Source organism: Epinephelus moara, chromosome 8 (genome assembly GCF_006386435.1).
Source record: "Epinephelus moara isolate mb chromosome 8, YSFRI_EMoa_1.0, whole genome shotgun sequence".
NCBI classification, from domain to species: Eukaryota; Metazoa; Chordata; class Actinopteri; order Perciformes; family Serranidae; genus Epinephelus; species Epinephelus moara.
The window spans coordinates 39,175,222-39,197,525 of NC_065513.1; the positions used below are offsets into that span (position 1 = coordinate 39,175,222).

The following is a 22,304-nucleotide window of genomic DNA, read 5'->3' on the forward strand; positions in this document are numbered from 1 at the left end:
CACAGCAGGTTTACCTTCACTGGTTTTTTTTTTGGTATATTGTTGGGACTTAAATGTTTTGTTTGTCAATAAAAAAAGTATCACCAACAGGAATATTAGATAAAACCCACACAGTCGGAGAGGAGATTTGATTTTGAGTCACAGTAACTAAACAAACGACAAAGGACAAATGTTCTGTTTATTTATTGAAGCATTTTGTCCTATAACATGTCAGAAGAACAAACAAAAGATATCTAAATTAACATGAGACATTATAATGTTTTGACCCTTATGCACCCGTCATCTTCACATTACCTGCTGATTTCTGTCTTTGCTAGCATTAAGACGAAACATGACAAAGCTGTCTCTTGTGCCATAGTTTGACGTTTATAACCTTCACTAAAGTAAATCGTTAAAATACACCTTTCATTAGAAGTTGTCTCGCCTTTGTTCGAAAGACAAAATGAAGGCAGTTTTTCTTTTAACAGCAGGAATTTTTATTGTTTGATGTCCAAGTCAGGCTGAAAAATAAATACAGTATTCCTGTATGTGTGTGTGTGTGTGTTTGGCATCTGTGTGTCGGCATTCACCTGCAGGAGAAAATACAACACGTTAGATTATGTCTGGAGCTGAAACGTAACCTCAGAGAAGGTAAAACCAGTAAAAAAAATGCATTTGAATATATTAAAAAGTCTTTAAGAAAAGGACAACAGTCACGAGACTGCAGTGTTTTTTTGTTTGTTCCATAAAAAGCTGGTGAGTTTTAATTACGACTCTTGTGTTACAGCTGAGAGAAACCAAAACGACAACTAAACTGTTTTTAAGAGATGCAGAATTTCTCCTTTGTAATTTCCTTAAAGCAGCTGTGCGGAACTTTTTACCATTCATAAAACTGTCCCTAGTTCGTATCACCCCCCCTTGAAGATCCGCATATTTATTTGAACCCAACAGCGACAAAAAAAGCTTTCTCTATATGGCTATTTAGCGTAGCCTCGGTCGGGTCGGACACAGCGGAAGTCAGCAAACCAGAATACGGCACCCGGAGGCGGAAGTAAGTCTGCACGCCCGCAGCGGCCCGCAGCCATTAAACCACAGAAGAAGAAGGAGCCGTGTTTACGAGTAGGATTTAAGAAACAGGCTAAATGACATGTAGTAGGGAGTAGTGAATGGTTTTGGACACATTGCACACGCTTGTACAGTAGGTGGTGGTATGCACCTGGAAGTTGTTTGTGATCCGCCAATAAATTGAGAGAAGAGAAGTTGTTTGTGATCCGCCAATAAATTGAGAGAAGAAGAGCCGTGTTTACAGAGAGTGTTCTTTGAGTAAGCGGTACGCAACGGGCATTGCTGAACACATAACAGTTTTACCAGATGTATCTATAAGGACTTGGTTGTACTTTCGATGTCATGGCGGATAAAGAAGGAGCACCATCTAAAAGAAAAAGAACAGAAGAAGGCTAAACGGGACAGTGATAGGGCTCGAGCCCAAATGCGTGTAAACCTCGGTCGGGCATTCACCAAGTGGAGAGAGCTGAGAGATTTGAAAGGTTTTAAAACTGATCCCGAGTTGGCCCTTTTCCTAATCGACAGGTATGTCATTTTTGTTTTTATTTAGAGAATATACTGCAACTTGTTAGACGTTGTTTCACTTCAATATATGATGACATGGAAGTTATAAGCAAGCTAAATGTAACGTTAGCTGATGTGAACCGCTTTTGTCTAGTAACGTTACAACAAACACCACAAAATTATCTGTGACTGTGACCATGAACACAAACATACAGCAGGCAGATGTCCTCAGTTTATAAGAAATTCAGACCTACACCAGAGCATTTATGATTTTCCTCTCGCTCTCCAAATCAAGTGCATGCGGTAATTGCCGGTTGCAGTCGAGATTTTACGACACCAGGCTGTGGGTGTCACACCGCTTCAACCAAAGGGGTGCTATAATCAACAAAAATGAAAAGTTCCGCACAGCTGCTTTAAAAATGTGAGTTAGAAATATAAAAGTATTATAAGAGTATTTTTCTGTCAATTCTGTAATTCAGTGTTTCTCACCTCCTTTCATCAAAGTCCGGTGTAGAGTTCAGGAATAATTCGATGTATCTTCCTCCTAAAAATAAGAGAAGGTTCAAATGCTTTAGATAGATGCTTTAGAGAACAAAAGGACACGCACATCCTAGAAAAGACTTAGCCTAGGTGCTGGACCACAAAGCGGCATCAATGTAGAAAAAGTTGAGTCCACACACTTGATACAGCTCCCAAGATTTGATTTTGATATTCAGATTAAATCTTGGGAGCTGTATCTAGTGTGCGGACTCAACTTTTTCTACACTTATAGATGCTTTAAAAATAAATACATAAACATATCTTTGTTTCATCTGTCTGGTTTTATTCATAATGACACCAATGATAACATAAAGCTGGGGTAGGCAGTTTCATTTAGGCATCATTGGGTAAAAGTCCTGTACTGAACTACTGCGGCTTCCAAATAAGTTCAAAAATAGCCACCCACAGACGCCAGAACGGGAGATATGATGAACTCACTGTCTTTGGTTTAGTTCTACTCAAAGTTTGATTATACAGGGGCTTTGGTTGGTTTTAGAGTTGACTGATGTGCAGGATGTTGCAAGATGACGCTATGAACTGATTGTCTTGACAAAAATCCCAAAACATTCCCCAAATAAACAGGCCTTTACAAAAACAAAGTTCAAATCAATGAGGTATTAAACGACTTCATCAAACAATAAAAACTAAGATTAACCAAAAACACAGCAGTTAAAAACTCTAACACCCTGTGGCATCCTCCACACTCCACACTCGCTTCAGCACACCTGCCTTAAATTAAAGGTTCCCGAGATGCCAGGTCAGGTGGTGCATTAGAGTGACTCAAAGAATAATAGGAAACTAGGACTTGCTAGAAATGGCTCTAACATAAACTATGATCATATTGTAATTCAAGGGGATTAAGAGAAAACTAGACGTCTGCACCTCCTCTTGGCTCCGTTTTCAGGCTTTGGAAAATCCAGCCCATGACGGGAGACTCTGGTAATCACAGGTCATTTCAGAGAGAGGGCGTTTCATCGGCTGTTCTATAAATGCAGGTGTGCGTGCATATCACTATGGTGAAAGCTCGATTCAGTGGTGGAGAATCCTGCAACTGCCTACACTGCAAAGCAACCGCAAAAAGGAAGACGGACTTATCAAAAAGAGAGTCTGACCATAAAACACAATGTGTCAGTATCGTTGAAGCGTGTAAGAGATGGAGAAAAAATGTTGCTAATAGTTTCGCCTTCTGCTAACCAGAGCCAAGTTCACGTTTATGTAGCTAACGTTAGCTAGAGCCTTGAATCACAGCTTGTTCTCTGCCTCACTACCTGTCACTACAGACCACCTAACCGGGAGGAGAAGGGGCAGCAGCTCTGGAGACTGACCCCAAGTCAGCGTCTGCAGCAAACTGAATCCAGGCAGTTTCCAACTGGCGCTGCCACTGGCCACCAGTCCAATATGACAACCGGCAACAGGGGGTTTGTACTGGGCAAATTCGAGCAGCTACAGCCGTGGGCCGAGGCTCGATTTCTGGGGCTGCTGCCGACGAAGCAGTCTAGGGACCATGGGGGGCTAGCTAGCTAATTTTTAACTAATTTATGGTGTGATAAACAGAAAGGAGGCTCTACAATGCAGTAGGATTAAATAAATGGGAAACACCTGGTGCCCGTATAAAGAGCGTCAATATGCCTGTTGTCTGGTGGGAGGGGCTTAGAACAGAGAGGCTGGAGCTGCAAGAGGGTGTGATTTCCAATTTTCCAGATTTCCAGATTTCTGCCTACCCCAGCTTTAATGTGCAAAGACATCAGCTGGTCCCAGCTCTGACAGTCTCACCTAGGTGCATTCTGTCTCTGGACATGGCGGTCAAGGCCTCCTCGTGGCAGCTGAAGTAAATGTCGGCCTCGCCGCTCGGTTTCCCTTCAGGACCGCATTCGATCAAAATCTTAGACACGACCAGAGGAGAGAAGAACTGCAAGAGAAAAACACATGAAGTATAAAATCATGTGCAAGTGCGACGTCTAACAGCACAACTGACTTCAACTTATCAGCATTATCTTAATTTATTATTTACCTGAACAATGTCTTCCCCGGACACCTGGAAAGGGAGTCCTCTCATGTGGATGTAATGACCACTCATGGCTGAGGGAGGAGGAGACCCTTGCAGATAAATAAAATTTGTATCAAGTAACATGTAAGGAGTAATACAGTTGTTAAAATTTCCAAGTATTGGTTTTATGTTGTTAATCGTCTGTCCACTTAACTGGACATCATGCAGCACTGGAAGTATTTAAACTACAATTAATACCATTACTGCAACCTGGTACTTCATCTGCAGTGACATTTGTGTTTTTGCAGAAAATGTTCCTTGTACATTTTCACAGAGGGAGGTGTGTGGGGGGCTGAGGAGTCAAGAGGAAGGAGCTGAATGAGGGAGGGGGGAGGTGCAGAAAGAGAGAAGGAGAGGCTGAGGAGTCAAAGGCAAGGTTCCACGCTTTTGCGCAGGCATTGAACAGTATTGGAGCAGCATTAAACAGCATTAAAAATATAATTTTATAGTTTCACATCATTTTTTTCATTGGTGTATATTTCTTAAATTGAAAACTTTAATGCATGCTGTCCACCCGAAAGGACATGTAAAAAAGAGGAATATATAAACACTTCTTGATCGCAGCAGTCATAATTCACTCCTGATCACTCTTCTTTGAACACTGTGTTATTTTAGGGGAAGAAGGAAACCAAAAAGTCAATGAAATCAGCCCTAAAATCTCCTCACCATATTTGGTCTGTGAGGCAGGGACAGCCCCCCTGCTCGCCGACTGAGGGCCGCCCATTTGAAGAGAAGTTGACCTCGTCTTCTGCCTCCAACTAAAACGAATCTCGTCAAGTCTGCTGGGAAACACCTCGATGTATCTGCAAACACAAACAGATCGGGATGAGCAACAAGTGAGCTAAGGAGATGCCCGTGAAGAAACAAATCAGTGACTTATGTTCCTTTAAACTACTTTCTGTCGGTCAGAAATAAGAGAAACATTTGATTGTAAAGTCAGTACAAGCCTTCATGTGAGCGTGTGCAGCATCCTACCTGTTTCCAATAAGCTGTCTGTCTCTCTTCAGAGCTTCATCAGCTGCTGTTTTTGAGGAGAACTGCACAAAGGCCTCTCCGGAGTTTCTTCCTTTGTGATCTAACACGATGGTGATTCCATTATGCTCTATTTCCAAACCTGAAAGACACGGATTCAGAGTTTCACTTGTATCATTAAACAAACACAACCTTTTTTCAACCTTTTATCCTGTGTGGTATCATTCAAAAAACATTTTTGAATATTTGTATCAAAATCCCTCTCTATGCCCTTTTTGTTAAATATTTTTTACGAACTCATCCTCCACTCAGACACGTACAGATGAATTTAATCCAATCAAACATCCACTGAGGCGTCGGATTACCTCTGCAGTCATGTAAAAACTACATTTGCCTCAAACTCTCCAACTCTAAATTAAACTGTCTGCAAATTTCATTTTACAAATATGTTACATTATGAAAGTGTAAAGGGCCAGTGTGTAGGATTTATGGGGACAGAAATTGAATAAAATATTAATAACTATATTTTCAGTGGGAAGTGGAATCTGCAGAGCAGCGAAGGGTCACATGGGATAACATCCTGTGGGCAGACTATTTCCGAGTCCGATTTCTGATCCAGGATGTGTACGATGGCCTACCAAGCCCAGATAATCTCCACGTCTGGGGCAAGAGGGAAACACCATCTTGTGCTCTGTGCTGTGGGAGAGGATCCCTCGATCACATCTTAAGTAGCTGCCCAAAGGCGCTTGCAGACAGCCGCTACCACTGGTGGCATGATCAAATGCTGAAAGCAGTTGCAGAGATGGTTGCCTCAGCCATTACCACCAGCAAACACCATCACCCAAAGACGGTCATCACCTTTGTTAAGGCTGGAGAGAAAAACATCGCACGACTAACATCAGCAACTGTCCTCCTCGCCTCAGCAACCCTCCGTCAGACATGGTCATCTTTTCTGACTACACCAAACAAGTGATCATGGTAGAACTCAATGTACCCTGGGAGGAGTGCACAGATGACACCCAAGGGCGGGAATGTGCCAGTATCAGGAGCTGACGGAGCAGTGCAGGAGGCAGGGCTGGAACACCCACTGTGAGCCTGTCGAGGTGGGATGTCTGGGCCTTGCAGGCCGGCCACTCCGCAGGGTCCTCACAGAGCTGGGGATAGTGGGGCTGGCTAAGAAGAGGGCCATCAAGAATATCATCAATTTCGCAGAGAGAGCAACTCGGTGGCTCTGACTGAGAAGGGAAGCCCCGTGGTTAACCCAGCTGGGTCGCCTTGGGTGAGGGTGTCTTTTGTTTGAAAAGACCCAAAACACCTGATGACCCCAGGATACATCACTGACCATGCATCCCAGCGCACAGGATGCATTCTATAAGCATTAGTGTGAAACCAGTACTGCCATGTTGCTCAAACCAAACACTGACTCTAGATAGAGCCGTTCACATTTTCACGTCAGCCGCGGTAGTTCTCCTACACGTTGGTTGCAATCTGCAACCACTCACAATTACCCAGACATCAAAGTGACACCTTCACAATGTTTGTTTTGTCCAACCAACAGTCCAAACCTCAACATTATTAAGAATGGTTTTAAATTATAAAGCACCCAAAAGCATTGGCAGCAAATCTTCACATTTTTGCATGAAAAATAGTAATCAAAATAGTTAACAGTCAATAGATTAATCACTCAGCTGTTCTTTTACATTTTCATGGTGCAAAAATCTGAATGTTTAAAGTAACTAAAGCTCTCAGATAATTGTAGTGGAGTAAAAAGTACAAAATTACCCTGGGAAAAGTAGTGAAGAAGAGGTACAAAGTAATATGAGAGTACACTACTCATGTAAAGTACAAGTACCTCACATTTGTCTTTAATTATTCGAGTAAATGTGCTTAGTTACATTCCACCACTGGTGACAGCACAGATCCAGAGTTTCCAGTAAATGTGGAGGTAAGAGGAGTGTACCTGAAAAGAACTGGGCGATGTCGGCCTTGCTGCAGGAGAAGGGGAGACCTCTGAGCCGCACCACCCCGACATCAGGTCCAGCCGGAATGGCTTTCTTCAGGATGGCTTCCTTCAGGATGGCTTCCTTCAGGATGGCTTCAGCGTCGCTGTTTGTCACTTCATACACTGCACAAACACCAAGCAGGACGTGAGATTTTGTTTTAAACAATTACAATGGCTTGATAGCCCACATTTATGGTCAATTATTTCATCAACGGCGGCTCTGTCCTGTTCAAGTGTCTGAGTAACAATAGCACGACCCTGAAACTGAAGCAGCTATGTGGAACCATTTATTTTTGTGATTCTCCTGCTGTTGCATCATGTCAAAACGTCCAATCAGCATCTGTTTTTCATCCAGCTCTGAATACAAAGAGACAAACCTTCCACATAGCGCGGGCCGAGGTACTGACGGTGTTTCTCCAGGGCTTTGCAGACGTCCTCCTCGTGCTCCATCTCAATGAAGGCTTGTCCGTTTGGCCTCCCCATCTTGTCCACAGTGAGATGGATCCCATTCACCCCATCACGGATCCTACACTCTGAAACACAGTTAACAATACAGCGGCCAATATTTATTTTTTTCCACACAATATTAAAACTTAATGTAGTTTAGTTATTAGTTTTTTTTATGTTGAACAATCAGGACAGCAAACGCAGTAGTTTTATAGCTCAGTGCACATTAATTCTGGCCTTACAGATTTTCAGAGAAGTTTTCACTGTCGCAGACAAATTATCAGTGTCATAATAAAATCATGAGTTTAGCCTCAGTTGTGGCGTGCACCTGTGATGTCGCTTGTCTGGTGTAAGGTGGTCATAAAACTCAAGTCAGACTTTTTCTTCTCAAGATGATGCCATTAAATAAAACATCTTGTCTCATGTAAATAGTGAAGTTCAATGACATGAACACTGTCAACAACCAGTAGCTGTGCTCTCTCCTGCACCAAACAGGAGGCAGTAAACCAGTTAAACATGGAGGGGACTCCAGGGAGGAGCAAGAACATGAACAAGTCTCGGTTCTCGTGGACGGTGGAAAAGGAGGAGAAACTGGTGGAGTTGTGGAGTGAACAAGAGTTGATCCACCAACCACTTATTTAGTGGTCTCCTACCACTAAAATATCGCAGCTAACCAACAGAGGCTGGTGGCGAGTTGAGGCGACGAAATCCAATATGTGAAGTTTGTACACAAATGCAGTTCAATTCAATTCGATTTCAATTAAATTGCATTTACACTGATCAGCCAAAACATTAAAACCACTTGTTACAGTGTAATGTTCTGCTGGGAGACCTTGGGTCCTGGCATTCATGTGGATGCCACCTGACACGCTCCACCCACCTGAACACCGTTGCAGACAAAATAAACCCCCCTCATGGCAACGGCACTTACTGATGGCAGTGGCCCCCCAGCAGGACAATGCACCATGTCACACCACAAAAACTGACCCGAGGAACAAGAGCTCAAGGTGTCGACCTGACCTCCAAATACCCCAGATCCCAACCTGATCGAACATTTGAGGGATGCTCCAGAGGTACCCCTGATCCACAGTGAGTGTTCCTTTGACCAGACTTGACTCTGACCTGTTAAGGCATGGACACAGGACCTCTGGAGGGTATCCCTTAGTGTCTGGCATCAGGGCGTTACTTTCAGATCTTCTGAGTCCTGTGGGTTGTGAGGTGGGGTACCGGCATGTCCCACAGATGTTTGATCAGATCAGGATCCACGAAATTTGGAGGCCAGGTTGATGCCTTGAGCTCTTTGTCTCGTTCCTCGGAACATTCCTGAGCAGTTTTTGTGGTGTGGCCTGGCGTACAAACTTCACTTACAAATAAATCTTTGTATTTAAACAAATAAAACACCGTAAAAAATATAGGGCCTATAACATTCTTACATACTGTATTTTTATTTGAATGACCAGCACACACCCAAATACTGAGGTATGGCGCTCACTTTCAGATTTTCCTCCAAATCCAAACTCTCACCTGAGAAGAACTGCAGGAGGTCCTGAGCGGAGCATGACCATGGGAGACCTCTCACCTGCATGATGTACACCTCCTTCTTCTCCGATTCTGCATCAGACTGATAGGCTGGCAGCGGAGGGTACTCATCGTCACAAGGTGTTCCTGCCTGGAAGACATGATGTAAAATAAGACTATTCAGCCACAAACTTCGAAACATTCAACAAACTGACATGGTGCTGTAAACTGATCAAGTCACCCACAGAAAGACAAGCTGTAATATTTAGGTTTTTCCAGGTATTTTGTAATCCAGCCTTCAGTTAACATGAAGTAATATAAGGTAATGTAAGGGTCATATATAACATAATAAGTATGTTTTTATTAAGTGTATAATCACCTAAAAATAAGATTCAGTACAATACATTTAAAAGTAGCCTCATTAATCACTGATGAGGTCTATGTGACCGGCATTTATAATAGCGGGAGCAAATTAACAGTGTGTGAATTATTTTACTAATAAAATATTATCTGTTGTATCCTGATTCTCATCACACAGGTGTCACGTGTTATTCTGAGCTGCAGTGATGGAATCAGAGTGTAAACGTAGCAGCAAGAACATCCTGAACCTCCTAGATGCCACTAAACCCCCCTAAACCATGCACACGGTTCCTTAAAGGGGCAAGATGGTAAGTGCTGTTGGTCACCGTCTGAGCTGCCCATCCTCTGCTGTCTCCATCATCCCAGTTAGTACAGTAATGGTCCCTGCATTACACACCCAGAAACCAACCAGTGCTCCTAATGCAGGAACAGTTAGCTCCACATTTACCAAGTGCAACATTACAGTGATCTACACATTAATGCATCACTAATGATTAAGGGTGGGGGAAAAATCAATACAGCATAGCATTGCGATAGTTTTGTGTCATCACACACGATTTTTTTGTCTTACATAAATCATTAATATTACATATACAAATTAAACTTCAGGTTGCCTACTAGAATAATAAATCAACTGCTTTGTCAGTCTTCCGGATACATTTTGCTGCAAAACAAATGGCTGAGGTGAGATAAACAGACTAAAAACTTTATCTTATTAGATAAAACAGATGTTGGCATAGTTTTCTTTGAGGACATAATTTACAGTTGAAATAAAGGTAATAAATTGCAATATATCACATTATATTTTATCACAATACCCAGCATATCGCAACAGTAATTTGGATTATACAGGTACATATACATTATTATGACATGGGCCATTCTGCATTATGATTATTTCTTTTTTGGTGCTTTAAGTATATTTTGGAGCTGATACTTTTGCACTTCTACAAGTAGCAGAGCATATCTACACTGCGGTATTGCTACTTTTACTTAAGTACAATATCAGAGTACTTCTCCCCCCTCTGGATGATAAAGTAAAGTAGACATATACAGGAGTATAACATGAAGTACCCCACAGTTACCACCCCTCCTCTGTGTATGGGACTAACCTTGGTACAGAAGCGGTACTGGCTGATTCTCACTGCGGACTGAAGGTGACAGACTGCCCGGGGTGTCGATGTCCAAGTCCGCTGCTGAATGAACCCGCACCTGCCTGGCGACAGGCTGCTGCTGCTGCTGCTGCTGCATCTTGTTTGGATACCTGTCGGTAACGTTACCCGTCTAACTGCGACACACCGCTGCAGTAAAAACAACAGAGACTTACTGTGACGGGACATATTAGCCGAGCAGGGTCGGCTGTCAGGTCAGGTTTTGGGCTTATATAGGTTAATTAATGGACGTTTAAGTCAGTTTCTCTCTTAATTTAGCTTGTTCGTTTAGCTAGCAGCTTAGCATGAGGTTGTAGGAAGCTGAACTGACTCACGTGGGTCAGTCAAGGGCAGAAGATGCAGAAGAGTACCGGAGCTAACAAGCTAGCAGCTAAACGCTTCCTACTTCCGGTTAAGCTTTCACAATAAAAGCCGAAACATGACCATCAGAAATCGGGTTTATATTTTAGACACCTCACAGAGCTCATGATTTCCATAAATGATTTATTATCATTATTATTATTATTATTATTATTATTATTATAATAATAATAATAATAATAATAATAATAATAAATGTAATAAAGTAATTAGTGATTATATTATTTTTTATATATAATTATAATAAATTTTTACAAAACAAAAACAGAAAAAGCAGGGGTGTAAATACAGACAGTGCAGGCAGTGAGATTGCACTGGGCCCCTGGGGTGTAGAGCGGGCCCTTGCAAGTGCCACCTTGAAAATATACCTGTGTAAAAACATAAATGATAAAAAGAGGAATACATAGAATTATATAGCCATCTGCTGTATATGTCCTCGAAAATTCAAACCCATCTGCATCATGGTTTTATTTTTTATTTTAAATAGTCAGTTACTTGTTCAATGAAATTATGTGCTTTTTCTATATATTAGCTATAAAATCTACGAATATACTACAAACACGATTAATTAATTAATTAAATGATTAATGTGTTACTTTCTTTAATATTTTTGTCAGATATGCAGTAATGACTGCTGGGTAATATGTATCTGTATGTTGATGCTGTCCAATGTCAAGTCTCTATTTGTGTGGAGACAATACATGAATGATAGCGTACAACTAGGGCCCATCATAATAGTGTGCACTGTGGACTGTCTTAACTTCCTTATGCCACTGAGAAAAGAAGAAAACAAACAATTTTTTTAAAAAAATAAATTTAAAAATAATAATAATAATAATTTTTCCTGGGCTTTGAAATCAAGTAAAAAAAATGTAGCTCTATATAAAAATCATAAAATATGCATACAAACTTTTAAAACAATATTTTAGAATATAATNAATTTTTAAAAAAAAATAAATTTAAAAATAATAATAATAATAATTTTTCCTGGGCTTTGAAATCAAATCAAGTAAAAAAAAATGTAGCTCTATATAAAAATCATAAAATATGCATACAAACTTTTAAAACAATATTTTAGAATATAATGAAATACATACTGTACATTTACATTGCAAGTGTACTATTTTCATTCAACATAGCATATTTAACAACTAGTTTAGAAAACATTAAACCCCAAGAATTCACTGTATTCATTTTGTTTTCTTTCATGTTTCACGTGTTTTGCCAGGACTTTGGATCGACTGAAGTCTTGGCATATTGAAAATGAGTTAAACTGAGTTAATCTGTCCACAACAGAAAACACTGGCATAAATTGCTATAAACAAAAAAATGTTAAAAGACAAGATCTGTCTGCCTGATATTCTTACATTTCCAGTATGTTTCTCAATGACAGCTGAATCTAAATTCAAATGATATCAGTGTAACAATCCAATAAGGTGTAACATATTCCTGAGCATTTTAAACTTCCTAAATTATCACTTCATTTGAATTAATAATCTCTATGGGAAGAGGTGTTTCCACTAACTCTTGTGAACTTGACAATAGTCTTCTCCCTCAAGTCCTTCCTCTCTGTCTCGGCTCTTGTCATTATATCATGTAGACTGCCACCTAGAGGTTAGGATGCCACAACACCCTCATAACATCAGGTGTACGTATATGTATTTTATTGTGCCTTCCGTGTTTATAATGTATTGTGCTTTTATGATGTCCAAAATTGTGCGTTTTAAATAACATTACAGGGTTTTATATAAAAATAAAAAGCCCGACTACGGACAACAGTTGGAAATTAGCATAGCTAGCAAAATAGCAATAGCTAAACTCCCTGTGCAACGCATCAGTCTCACACTCCGTACTAGAACTATGTTAAATTGTATTATCCCTATTAAACAAACAAACAAATAAATACATATATATATAATTAATTAAATAAAGTACAACCATACAAACCTTACTGAAAGCGGAACGAGAGGCTAACCCACTTCCGCTGCCGGAACTTAACAATGTGACATCCAGCGGAAGTAAACAATAAAGGCGCTGGTAGCATTAGCTTAAAGGGACGCTTTGAATTAGCTTGAGAGAATGTTGTCCTAAATAGAAGAACAGGTAAGATAAAATTAAATTAGATATACTCTATTTTATAACCGAGCAACAATGTCTTCAGTTGAGTATTTGAGAGAGTTTATAAACGAGAGACTGATGACTGCTGCTCAAGAAATATTTGGAGCTTTTCAAAAAACCATCGTCGAATACGAAGAAGAGATCGACCGTCAGCGCAGACTGTTGGATGTCCTTTGGAAACCTGATATAAAGCTAAACAGCACAGGTGTGTAAAAATGTATTATTTTAGAATACTCACAGAGGAGTATGGCATGTAGGATGTTAATGGTTTAAACATATTACGTTGTTACTTGAATGTTAAGTGTTGGGAACGTTACCTATGAAATGTGAATGGTTACAAACTGATGTTAAAATGTAAGTCAATGCTAGAATCAGGCTTTCCTGCACAGTGAAAAGATGCAAAGCAACATCATGAATGTTATGTTCTACATATATATGAGCTACCACCACAGTAACGTTAGTATCCTGTTCCTGTGTCCCTCCAGAGCTCCCACAGCAACATGTCTGTAAGGAGGAGGAGGTTCTCGCTGACCAGCAGCTCTGTATTCAGGAGTGGAATTCCAGTGTGGACCAAGAGGACCCAGAGCCTCCACAGCTTAAAGAGGAGCAGGAGGAACTGTGCACCAGTCAGGAGGGAGAGCAGCTTGTACTGAAGCAGGAGACTGACGCCTTTATGTTGACTCCTGCTTATGATGAAAGTGACCACGGTGATGATCACGAAAGCATCAGCCACACTAACGATGTGTCTAACCCTGCTACGACAACGATTTACTGTGACACTCACACAGAGAAAGAGTCTGTCAAATGTGACATGTGTGAGAAGGCTTTTAAGTACAAGTCAGATCTGAAGAGACACCTGAAAATCCACACAGGTGAGAAGCCGTATTCCTGCAACACCTGTGGGAAAACATTCAGTCAGATGTCAGTACTGAAGGCTCATATAATAATCCACACAGGGGAGAAACCGTATTCATGCAACACCTGTGGGAAAAGATTCTGTCGGGCATCAGATTTGAAAGCTCATATACGAATCCATTCGGGTGAGAAGCCGTACTCTTGCAACACCTGTGGGAAGCATTTCAGATCAAGCAGTCAATTGACAGGCCACATGAAAACCCACACGGGTGAGAAGCCGTATTCTTGCAGCACCTGTGGGAAGAGATTCCCTCAACCATCATTACTGAAGGCTCATGTAAGAATCCACACAGGTGAGCGGCCATATTTGTGCAAAACATGTGGGAAAGATTTCAGAGTCAGCAGTGCCTTAAAATTCCACATGAGAACTCACACAGGAGAGAAGCCGTACACATGCAAAATATGTGGGAGAGCCTTCAGAGTCAGCGCTCACCTGATAGGCCACATGAAAATCCACACAGGTGAGAAGCCATATTCTTGCAACACCTGTGGGAAAGACTTCAGGCGTAGCAATGAATTGACACTTCACATAAAAAGAAACCATTAACCTCATTTTTTTCTTATTATTACTGCAGTGCTCATATTCCTACGATCAGTATTTCTTTGAAACAATATTAATCTCCCAAATCTTTGAAAAGACTTTATATATAATACTGAATTCAACCTGAAGTCTGAAGCTGTGAGCAAATTCTGTTCATCAAGCTGCAGATGGGTGTGACTGTCTGACATCGGTTGCCACGTTGGATATTCAGTACACATTCACTTAGGATCCAGAGATGTCAGTTACACGCCATGTTGACAGCAGGAGGACGGTTAGCACATCTCCAAGTGCTTAACAGGTGGGGTGTGACTGAGGGACCATAAATATGTTACTGTTGAAAACTGTTTTTGTCAATGCCTTCATGCTGACTTCCCCATATTAGTGAAAACTGATTAAAAACATTTGCACGCTTGTTTGGGTTTTAAATGTGTAATTCATTTATTTTACATAAATGTTTATATAGAAAATAATGGCTGCATACATGTAATGTATCAGTACACTGGACAAACAAGACACACCTCCTCATATTGGATTTCAGTGCTTCTTCAACTGGTAATAACTAATGAAAGCTGACACAGAGGCCAAAAATTATATATTTTCCAGGAAGCGGTACAGTTGATTTTATGATACAAAGACTTCTGTTCAGTTTTTTGGAAGGAAATACACTTTAATCACACAGTTTCTTTCATCAATATGTGTGTTACTTTTAAAATGAAATGGTGTCTTTAAGCCCAAGTAAATTTAGGTGTCCAGTAAACTGATATTCATTGGACACTCTTTAACGCAACAAACTATAAAGTGTATTTATTGAGATCTGTTTTTGAGGAATAATATAAACTATTTTTTTTATTTTTTGGTGTATTCTCGAAATTGCTATTGAAGTTACCATTTACAGTGTAGCTTGTAAAACCACTGAATAACAATTACTTTATTGGATATGATTAAGTTATTTTTTGTTGTTTGAATGCCACACCATTATTTCAATAAATTTAAAATGCATAAATTATGAGAAAATACTCATTTAGCCCACTACTGTTTCCAAGTTATTTTCCTCATCTCTTCAGGTGCTTGAAAATTTGCTTTTGATACTTCTTTTTATTACGGTGAGAATAGTGTTAGTGTAGTGTTGGCTCTGGAGGTTGCTCCCACTGACCACCCGGGGCGAGCTTAGGATCAGGATAAGGTGCCTTTTTATTTATTTTTTTTTATGTATTTTAATTCAGTAAATGCAATGCACTTCCACATATATAACTGTTAACAGTATGTTTACATGTAGAAAAAAAGGCACGTTAAATCTAAGTGTATGGGGAAACTCGATTTTAGTATTAAACCTAAATGCAAAATCTAATCATTAAAAAAAATGTTAATGTAAATACTGAAAGTCTGAATACTGAAAATCTGAAAGTTAAAATATCTCAATGTTTTTTCTAATCTAAATATTAAATTTTAATACTAAATCTAAATGTTGATTCTCTTTTCTTGCTCATTCTTTCTTCTTCTTCTGAGGAAATCATACTTCCCATGTGCGAAAAATCACCAAACTTTGCACAAAGGTCCAGTCCTATGGCAGATTGTCTCAGCTGCAAACACAAGCCAATAGTCCTGATGGTCGCGCTACAGCAAGCATCTAAAGTTCAAAACTTTGAAAATTCACATCAAATTGACCATATGTGCTAAAGCTTCGCAACTTTCACCAAAATGTAGCCCCAGTACTGAAGAACATTTTGTACATTTAAACCTATTGCAAATTATGAAGTCCATCACTCTGTTTTGTTTTGTTTTTTTTTCAAAAAATGTAAAACTTCTTAAACCTATCTCCTCCCACAATTTGTGCTCAACTTGCTTCAGAGCATCTTCAGACAGTCCTCCACAAACTGTCCTCAGAGATTTGTGATTTACCAAAAATTGAGCCAACAGTGCACCAAGATGTTTGACTGTAAACAGTACTGTAAACATATACTTGCAAATTATTGCTAAATAAGTTTTCAATGTTCATGAAAAAAAAAAAAAAATTTTTTGCAGTAATGGTAGATGATGTTTGGCAAATATCAGAATCAAAAAATTCTTATGTGAACCATTGCTGTCAATGGGGATAGAGCATCTTTACACATCCGTTTTTCACTTATGGAGTAAATCAATCATTGTTCAAAACAAATTAACAACACCTCCATGCTGTCTAGATGCAAGATGTGATTATATTAATCTGCCTTGACAGCTGCTGTCATCCTGGTGGCTGGCTTAGTCAATGTGTGCAGCCACAGAAGAGTTGTCACTTGCTAATTAGCTCAGAGAGAAGATGCTTCTTGGTGTCAGAGGTTGTGAGTTCAAACCTCAACTGATGCAAACTCTACATTGTAATGGCAGCTTTCTTGTTGTCTTCCTATTCTGCCTCTTGTTGCTCAGAATTGCCTAAAATTGCGTGGCCCCAACCACCTATAATTTTTTAATTAGTTTTCATCAACAACAATACAGTGTATACATTTCTTTTTTTTCAGCTGTACATAACATTTGTACACATTTTATTCAAGAATTACATAAACATAAGAAGAAAACAGCACAGACATCCACTCCAGCGTGTAAATAGTCAAATCCACTGATTAGGAATAAAATGAAATATAAAAAAGGGAATGAAAAATAGTAGTAATAATTGTCTACATTATACTCACACAGATAACGTCGAGGTGCAAACTTTGCTTCACACACTATGACATATAATGTATGTATGTGATGTGTGCATGAAAACAATATAAATGAAAGAGTATCAAATTATGTTGTGGAATTAACCGATGTGGTTTAACACCTTGATGTTAAAGCATTAAACACAGGTTTTGAATAGATAGAAAGCCATCAGCTGAAAGCGGAAAGAAAAAAAAATCACTTCCACTGTCGGAACTTAAAAGTGTGACACATAGCGGAAGTAAACAACACACCCGCTGTCAGCGCTAGCTTAATGGGTGTGTTAGCTTGAAGATGATATTGTAGTCGTGCCGCAGATGATTATTTAAATTCTAATTAAACAACAATGTCTTCAGTTGAGTATTTGAGAGAGTTTATAAACGAGAGACTAACTGCAGCTGCTGAAGAAATATTCGGAGTTTTCCAAAAAACTATCGTCGAGTATGAAGAAGAGATCGACCGTCAGAGGAGACTGTTGGATATCGTCTGGAAACCTCAAATAAAGTTACACAGCATTGGTGCGTAGAACTTGTTCTTTACAATACTAACATATGAGTATGACATATAGGGTCATTACAGTCTTAATGCACACTTGTTTTATTGATATGCTCAGATGTCTGTGTAGCTACCATCACAGTGACGTTAGCATCCTGTTTCTTCTGTTGTGTGTCCCTCCAGAGCTCCCACAGCAACATGCCTGTAAGGAGGAGAAGGTTCTCTCTGACCAGCAGCTCTGTGTTCAGGAGAGGAACTCCAGTCTGGACCAAGAGGAGCCAGAGCTTCCACAGGTTAAAGAGGAAGAGGAGGAGCTGTGCACCAGTCAGGAGGGAGAGCAGCTTGTACTGAAGCAGGAGACTGACGCCTTTATGTTGACTCCTGTTTATGAGGAAAGTGACCACGGTGACGATCATGCTCTGAACTTTATCATTGATGAAACTCAGAATGTGGTGGAGGACAGGCCTCTTAACTACATTTCAGTTAACAGCTCTGTGGCACCAGAACCAAACAGTGACCACCAGCTCCTCTCTCACAACTCTCAGAGCCCAGATCAGGACGGAGGAGAACATGGAGACTCAGGATCGACTAGAAATGCTGAGACAGTGCTACACACTCAACATCACAATAGCAACAGTCACACTGCTAATGTAACTACCCCTACTGTGTCTACACCTCAGTGTAGTACTTGCGCAGTTAAAAAGTCTTTCAAATGTGACACATGTGAGAAAGCCTTTACATGTAAATCAGATTTGCGTAGACATCTCTTAATCCACACAGGTGAGAAGCCGTATTCGTGCAACACCTGTGGGAAAAGATTCAATCAGAAATCAATACTGAAGGCTCATGCTAGGCTCCACACAGGCGAGAAGCCACATTCATGCAACACCTGTGGGAGGAGATTCTGTCGGGCATCAGATTTGAAAGCACACATAAGGATCCACTCAGGTGAGAAGCCGTATTCTTGCAAAGTATGTGGAAAACATTTCAGATCTGGCTACAACTTCAAAGTCCACTTGAGAACCCACACAGGTGAGAAGCCGTATTCTTGCAGCACCTGTGGGAAAAGATTCTGTCGCCCAACGGTATTGAAGGCTCACATGAGAACACACACAGGGGAGAAGCCGTATTCTTGCAACACCTGTGGGAAAAAATTCTGTCGGACATCCGATTTGAAAATTCATACGAGAACACACACAGGGGAGAAGCCGTATTCTTGCAACACCTGCGGGAAGAAATTCAATCAGATGTCAATATTGAAGGCTCATATAAGAATCCACACAGGTGAGAAGCCGTATTCCTGCAAAACCTGTGGGAAAGATTTCAGATCTAGCAGTCAGTTGATTGGCCACATGAGAAGAAACCACTAACCTGATATTTTTCTCTGTATTACTGTATTTATCACAAATAATGTACTGTACAGTAAATAATAATGCAGCCTTTAAAACCAAGAAAAGACAACAGTTACAATATCCAGTCTCATATCATGGATTGACTGCCTGGCCTTACCCTGAAGTCTAAGGCCTGCAGGTGGGTGTGACTGACATCAGGGGTGTTTTCACATATAGTCCTTTTTAAGCAAATCAAACTCAGTCCTCTTAAAGTGCACCAAAAAGCGGACCAACAGAAAAGGGACTCAGTTCTTTTTGTGTTCACATTGTCGTTCCTTTCTGGTCAACTTCACCTATAATGGGGCCTCAGTCCTCTTTCTGTTCACACTAATATCTATTGATATAGTTTTGTTTTTAATTTGACGTGGCACTGCAGTGTGGTTATGAAGCCCCTCACTTTCAGGTGAACTTATAATTGTAGGAAAACCTTGGTGTGTCTGTGCTGTAGACTGTATCTGTTTGATGTATTCTACACTCAACATCTGGAGACGTGCAGTATCTTCCGTGGATGAAACTACTCCTCATCCTGTGTTCTTGCAAGCGTTACAGGCCGACATGGTTTTGTCTGTTTTTTCAGGCGTCCCAGGTCAACAGTATGTGATCTAGAGGGCTAAATAAAATGGCAAAGAGCAAAGTGAACCTGGAGCGCTTTGTGTTCCCAATGCACAGGTTAAGTGAACCACACTGCAGACTTGAAGCGAACCGTACTCAGGTGGTCTGAGTATGGTTCGCTTTAAAGGGGTCTGAGTTCTCTTGGGGTGTTCACATATGCGCAAAAAAATGCTGAGTCTCTGCTCTGAGTCGGTTTAGAAAGCTAAAAAGGTCCAAGTGTGAAAACACCCCAAAAATGAAAGTAGTCATAGTGAAGAACATTTCTCTCAGAGTTATAACATGCAGGTGTTTAAATGTTGCAGCTCACCAGCTGGAGGTTAAGTTAAAGTATGATGCGATACTGTTTCATAGTTTGATCAGTGGAGATGCCTCATATTGAGTGGTGGAGTGTAACCATATGTACTAGAATACTGTACTTATGTAGAACATTGACTGTGGTGAGGTTAACTTTAAGTTGGATATTCATCACATTCACTTGGGGTCCAGCGATGTCAGATTTTCAACGTGATGGCAGCAGGAGGACGGTTAGCTCACCTCATCATGCTCAACCTGTGGGGGTTGACTAAAGGCTAGTTCACATTACACGATTTTCACCCTGATTTTGCGTCGCGGAGACTATTGTAATTTTTTGAGTGTTCCTACCTGGCGACGTGTGTTTCTGTCATCGGGAGTCTTGGCAACTGCGTTACGACCTGTGTGTGCACACCACAAGATTTCTCCACCGAGCCCTCGCCGACAGAGCCCCAGATAACGCAATGACGTCACCAAACTTGGAGACGACACATCGTAAAGGCATGGATATTCTTCCCAGTGTTGAATCAGATCTGCCTCCAGGGCCTGGGTCCAAACACAACGCGCTCCCCGTGATCCCGTGGACGCCGCCTTTGTTGTTGTTGCTTGCCGGCTTGTCAGTGTTGCCAGATCTTGGGAGAGAAGCAAGCAACCAGGGCTATGGAAACAAGCCCAAAAGAAGCGACGGATATATAGAGAGAAAGGCGATGTTTAGAGAACAAGCCCAAATAAGCAACTCCACTTTAGAAACAAGCCCAAAAAAACGCAACCCGACTACCAATATTTGTAAGCGTATCCCGCCTCTCATTGGCTGATGCTCTTTGTCAGTCATGTCACAGTTCTCCAGTTTTCTAGCATGCCAGATATCCAGTCCCAGTCACAGACGAGGGGGCGACTTGCTCGTAGACTTGTTCACAGATGAGGACTCGTCGTGGCAGACTATCTGCTGACTCACCTCCGACCCAAGGTGGCTCTCAAGATCCTCTGCGACGTCAAAATCACAGTGAAAATTGTGTAATGTGAACTAGGCTTAAGGGACCATAAATATGTTACTGTTTAAAAACTGTTTATTCAGTATTCTCATGCTGACTTGCCCATATTAGTGAAAACTATGAATAAAAATATACACTACCTTGGTCTAATGTAGCTCACTTATTTTGATTGTTAATGTGTAATTAATTTATTTTACAGGAATATTTCTATATAGAATAATGGCCGCTAACGTCATGTGATAATCGGTAACAAAATGTATCAGGACACTGGAAAAGAGGTACAGTTGATTTTAGGATATGAAGACATAAATGAGCTGTGCAATATGACTGATGGGAATATGATGAACAACAAAAGCCAGTTCAATTTTCTTTTGGAATGAAATACAGTTTAATCACATTTTCTTTGAGAGTGGGTGCTCAATTAAATGAGAGTAATTGGTCATAAAAAGAGTCATTAGTTTGAGCTCTGCATGTCAAATGAATGCAACTGGAGGATTAGCAGTAAGTCATTTTCTTACAGTGTTCTTCAAGATGTTAAACCACCTGGGCCCAAGTCTGCTATATGATTGTGAATGTCACTGTAAATGGTTCATATGCAGTCTGAAAGTATTGTTGTCATTGATGATAACCAGTTTCTTTACTTGCACTTTACTGGGAGCACAGTCTGTCTTTGCTGTCCTGTAACACATAATTAAAGCTTCTGTTTCAACCCACCTGTTGATAGTTTTAATAACAGCTCCAAGAGCTTAAGCCTCCCACACCCTGTCATCATTTACTCTGCAGCCAATCTACCTGTAGATGGTGCTACAGAGCCAGCTAGCAAAAAGCACCACTTAGCCTTGACCTCTTAATCAGAATCAGAATCAGCTGTATTCGCCAAGTACATGTGTACATACAAGGAAGTTGACTCCGGTTGACTTGCTCTCAATGTACCAGAATTGACATTAGTACTCAAATTTAGGCAAGAAGTGGAATATACAGAATATACAATATACAACAAAACTATACATCAAATATAAAAAAAATACTTAAAAAAAAATCCAATGTACAAGGATGCAAGTGTTGTTTGTCCTGCCACTCTGTGACTGTTAGGAGTTCATCAGAGCGACAGCCTGGGGGAAGAAAGTGTCTTTGTGACGGGTGGTTTTGGCCAACAGTGCTCTGTTGCACCTACCGGAGGGGAGGACTTTAAACAGATTGTGTCCGGGGTGTGAGGGGTCTGCAGAGATGTTTCCTGCTTGTTTCCTGACCCTTGACCTGTACAGGTCCTTGATGGAAGGAAGATCAGTCCCAATAATCCCCTCTGC

At 40.6% G+C, this 22,304-nt stretch overlaps 2 protein-coding genes across 4 annotated transcripts; one reads left to right on the top strand and one right to left on the bottom strand.

The window, feature by feature from the left end:
* Positions 1–452: 452 nt before the first annotated feature.
* On the bottom strand, positions 453–10,967 carry grsf1 (G-rich RNA sequence binding factor 1). Of its 3 annotated transcripts, none has more exons than XM_050050200.1 (10): positions 10,547–10,965; positions 9,081–9,225; positions 7,487–7,642; positions 7,068–7,232; positions 5,111–5,249; positions 4,802–4,938; positions 4,100–4,185; positions 3,862–3,997; positions 2,038–2,092; positions 453–569 (listed from the first exon to the last, which is right to left on the bottom strand). In XM_050050200.1, the coding sequence occupies exons 1-10, from the start codon at positions 10,772–10,774 to the stop codon at positions 566–568; spliced, it is 1,251 nt and encodes a 416-aa protein (XP_049906157.1). In that variant the 5' UTR covers positions 10,775–10,965; the 3' UTR covers positions 453–565. The 3 variants fall into 3 exon arrangements, with proteins under 3 accessions (XP_049906157.1, XP_049906156.1, XP_049906155.1); XM_050050199.1 differs by lacking the exon at positions 453–569 and adding an exon at positions 1,838–1,923 and having other exon boundaries at positions 4,100–4,167; positions 10,547–10,967; XM_050050198.1 differs by lacking the exon at positions 453–569 and adding an exon at positions 1,843–1,923 and having other exon boundaries at positions 10,547–10,966.
* A 2,029-nt stretch (positions 10,968–12,996) lies between these two features.
* Positions 12,997–21,958, top strand: LOC126394266 (zinc finger protein 665-like). The gene is made up of 4 exons (XM_050050975.1): positions 12,997–13,289; positions 13,570–14,532; positions 17,555–17,734; positions 17,895–21,958. Exons 1-4 carry the CDS (start codon positions 13,118–13,120, stop codon positions 19,079–19,081), a joined length of 2,502 nt encoding a protein of 833 aa, XP_049906932.1. The 5' UTR covers positions 12,997–13,117; the 3' UTR covers positions 19,082–21,958.
* Positions 21,959–22,304: the final 346 nt, after the last annotated feature.

Excerpts from the sequence above, each read along its gene's own strand:
- LOC126394266 (XM_050050975.1), top strand. The coding sequence starts at position 13,118 with ATGTCTTCAGTTGAGTATTTGAGAGAGTTTATAAACGAGAGACTGATG. Across the intron at positions 13,290-13,569 it reads TATAAAGCTAAACAGCACAG|AGCTCCCACAGCAACATGTC; the intron begins GTGTGTAAAAAT and ends GTGTCCCTCCAG. Across the intron at positions 14,533-17,554 it reads TGAATTGACACTTCACATAA|AAACAACAATGTCTTCAGTT; the intron begins AAAGAAACCATT and ends TAAATTCTAATT.
- grsf1 (XM_050050198.1), bottom strand. The coding sequence starts at position 10,774 with ATGTCCCGTCACAGTAAGTCTCTGTTGTTTTTACTGCAGCGGTGTGTC. Across the intron at positions 7,643-9,080 it reads CCTCCTGCAGTTCTTCTCAG|AGTGTAGGATCCGTGATGGG; the intron begins GTGAGAGTTTGG and ends ACTGTGTTTCAG. Across the intron at positions 2,093-3,861 it reads CAGAGACAGAATGCACCTAG|GAGGAAGATACATCGAATTA; the intron begins GTGAGACTGTCA and ends TCTTATTTTTAG.